Below are 3,660 nucleotides of genomic sequence, written 5' to 3'. Positions count from 1 at the left end.
ATGGATTCATCAGAAGATCATCAACTGTCAAATAATTATGCAAAGTACAATATGCAGATGCCTAGACAACAAAGACATAATCTACGAATGCTTGAAAAATCACTTTCACGGGAGATAGATCTTGAGAAGAAATTAACTCAATCAAGACAAAATGAGGAACAACTTCAGTTAAAGCTACATTATACAGAACAGGTAGCGGATGGCATGGAAGAAGCAGCAGAAGGTATTTGGGGAAGATTTTTAGAGGCAGAAAATGCTGCTGAGGTGCTCCAGGGGATTTCAAAGGATTTATTAGGAAGACTGCAGCTTCTGAATTTCAATCTGAATGGTTCATTTAACCGTGAAAGCGAGTTAAAATCAAAACTTCAAGATTGTTTAGTAGAGCTTCAAGCAAAAGATGCTGCTTTACAGAAGCTCGAGCATATCAGTGCCGAAACCATTACTAAAGATGCTGAGATATTAACTTTGAGAGAAAAGGTGATGTTTCTTGAGAAACGGCAGAAAGAATCTGAGCTCCAGCTGAAGAATGCAAATGCAACAAATGAATCAAGTCTAGAGAAACTTAGAGAAAAGGAGACTTTGATCGAGTCTATGAGAGAAAGAATCTACAGGGAAGAAGTTAAAGCGGAGAGTGCAGTACTTAAGGTTGCAGAATTAACCGGGACAAATGTGGAACTCACAGAAGAGATGAGTTTTCTCAAAGGAAGTGTTAGTGACACGGAAAAGAAAGTTGGGATTCTCGAGAAGCAGTTAAGGGACGTAGAGATCCAATTACAGAATGCAAAAGCCTCTTCTGAAGCAAGTCAAGAGCAGCAGAATATGTTGTATTCTGCAATTTGGGATATGGAAACTTTGATTGAAGAATTAAAATCAAAGGTGTCCAAAGCTGAAAATAAGACAGAAGCTGCTGAGGAACAATGCATAATGTTATCTGAAAGTAACATAGAGCTAAATGCAGAAATAACTGATCTAAGGGCTAGAGTCGAATATTTGCAATCTTCTTTGGATCGAGCTAACAATGCAAAACTTGCAAGTGCAAAGGAAATCAATACCAGAATCAAGTTCATTATGGATATGGCAATGCAACTAGCCATAGAGAGGGAGCGCATCCAAAAACAGGTACATATTCATTTCTCTGTAGTAATCTCTATTTAAGCATATGATATCAATTCCTTTATTATTGTTTGTGCAGTTAAATGGCCTAACCATGGAGAAAAAACTTCTGGTAGAGAAGTTATGGGATGCAAAAAACATAACGTCTGTAACTGGTTGCAACAATGAAGACGGTGACAGCAAAGAGCTTCCATTTTTAAATAATGGTGTCTTCAATGCTACTTCTATAAAAACATCAGTGGAAGCAGTGACAGAGTCCCTAGATAAAAGTTCTCAGGCAGGTATCCCCTTTGATTTTCATATACGAGAGAAATTAATGATTTAGCTGGATCCCTTTTCAAAACCTCTCCATTTCTTCCTATGAGCAGGTGGATGAACAGTCACAACAGGAACCTGAGTGTGGTACTGAAGGGGCTTCCAGTTCTATGGATGATGCTGCTGTCATTGGTTTAGATGTTGACACTGCTGGAGATGCCAGGCGCTGCTTGAACCTAAAGTGTGTTTTCAAAGTAATTTTTGTCTCACTATGTTTAATCTCAGCCCTATATTTACTTGACCAGAAACCTTTTATCCTTGACGAGCTTTGACGGATTTATGTTGGTGATGTATTGTGCAATGCTAATTCTTTCTGAAGCACTCTCGAAGCTAGGGTGTCTTCTTACTAGGTTTTAATGTTCTATAGGTTCTGCAGGATGAAATGTAAGTACAAAGGGAGTGATGTATTCATTGTTGTATATATGATATGGATAAGGCTTTTCTGTTGAGGAACCCAGTAATCGCTAAATGTCCTGTTAAAAGGTTACTGCATTATATTGAGCCATAGATCATTTAGGTTCAGATATATGGTCCTCCATAAAGAAGAGCACATTTTCTTCATGCCTTCTTTAAGTACTGCGATGTCATGGTCTGTAGGCACCAATTTGAATGGTAAAGAAGAAGAAACAAGCAACTTTAGCCTTTCGAAGAGCGACTTGAGAACCAAAGAGAAAGCTAAGGGCCTTGACAGATACTACATCTTTGGAGTAAAGTGACTATCAGTGGTTGGTACTTGGCAATCAGGACTCAGGAGTTCAGGACTAATACTTGCTTACTTAGAAGCAAAGGAAATTGCCAGAAGAGTCTTGAATATAATTTGATTTGAATTTATTCAACTTATACATGGTACATGTATCATCCTTTTATACGTATCTGTTCAACTTGATCTAGCCCCTAGTTGCCTTCATACCTTGGCCTTGTTGGGGAGGAGTGTCACCGCTGGTGCATATGCATTTGCCATCGACGCAGCGCCAGGGATATCCTTGACACACAGGACTGCAATCTATCATACGAGGACACTGTAACGGTCCCCTTGCTTCAACCACTGGCATCCTCCAAAATGCCATACCTGAAAATATTTCATTCATGATTTGTGCAACCTAGCTCGGTAATCAAAATCATGCACAAACAAAGAACTGTGTGAAAGAGGGAGAGACTAACAAGTCATTGCAGCCAGCAGAAGGAGCAATGAAGCTAACTTTAAAAAAGGTTTTCTCTCCATAGAGGTTCTGGCGGTGTTCTAATGGCTATGTTTCGCTGGAATTTCAGTATGCAAAACACTTTGATCGCACTCAATCTTATAGGAGGACGATGCGTGTGAGTGTGTGACATGACACCCAAAGGTGGTTAATTAATGGAAGGTGTAAGCGATTTGAGACCTCAAGGTATTCTCCTTATTAATGATTTCACGAGAATGACTCCTTTGTTAATACTACAGCAAGATACTAGTGAATACTTTGATAGCAAATTTCTTTTCTACTCATACTCCAACAATTTGGAAATTTATTATTTATAGGGATCAATGTAGAATTCTAATCATATTTCAAACGCTTTATTTTCGTTCATCCATACTACGCTTCTTATGACTACTATATATTCATCATCGACTTGTAATGAGTTTAGTTTGCTTAGAACGGTTCTTGATTTTCTTGCTGGTATATTATTTGTGAATAAAACTAGACCCAATCTTTCCAGTTGTTCGATCTAATGAAATTAATTTCTATCCAACAAAAAAACCGAATATTCATATTGTTGGGTTTCTTTCATACTCATTTCATGCTCATCCAGTCTTAGTGCTAACAAATCCAACTAAACTTAAATATTATTTGTTTCAACCATTAGTTCATTAGTCTTAGTGACACTTTTCTTTTTCATTATACAAAATCAAGGACACAACGAAAAGAAAATAAAAGAAAAAGCAATTTTACTGAAGACATCGTTACGGATATTAGAGATAATCATGATGATCTTAATTGGATTTAACTTTAATGGAAACAACAATTCGATTATGATAAAAATTGGAGGAGTTAAATTTCAGAAAAGGAGTTAAACCCGGGATGAGCCCACGAGCCAAACAAACGCCGAGTCGTTTCAGGTCAAATTCAGAGCCAATGACCATTACGCCCATGGACTCGGACTGTTTTGCAGGGCCACGTGTACAAAATATTACCCAATTTGTTCCAAAACCCTAACCCCAGCCCCCCTATAAAAGCTTCTCTTTCACCAAAGTGG

The 3,660-nt window shown here is 38.0% G+C and overlaps 1 protein-coding gene across 1 annotated transcript; it reads left to right on the top strand.

Annotated features, from left to right (window-relative positions):
- Positions 1 to 201: 201 nt before the first annotated feature.
- LOC101293873 (WPP domain-interacting tail-anchored protein 2-like) lies at positions 202 to 1,887 on the top strand. The gene is made up of 3 exons (XM_004297135.1): positions 202 to 1,119; positions 1,193 to 1,390; positions 1,482 to 1,887. The coding sequence occupies exons 1-3, from the start codon at positions 205 to 207 to the stop codon at positions 1,698 to 1,700; spliced, it is 1,332 nt and encodes a 443-aa protein (XP_004297183.1). The 5' UTR covers positions 202 to 204; the 3' UTR covers positions 1,701 to 1,887.
- Positions 1,888 to 3,660: the final 1,773 nt, after the last annotated feature.

The sequence above is a fragment of the Fragaria vesca genome, linkage group LG4 (assembly GCF_000184155.1).
Source record: "Fragaria vesca subsp. vesca linkage group LG4, FraVesHawaii_1.0, whole genome shotgun sequence".
In the NCBI taxonomy this organism is placed as follows: domain Eukaryota; kingdom Viridiplantae; phylum Streptophyta; class Magnoliopsida; order Rosales; family Rosaceae; genus Fragaria; species Fragaria vesca.
This window is presented reverse-complemented; position numbering and strand designations above follow the sequence as displayed.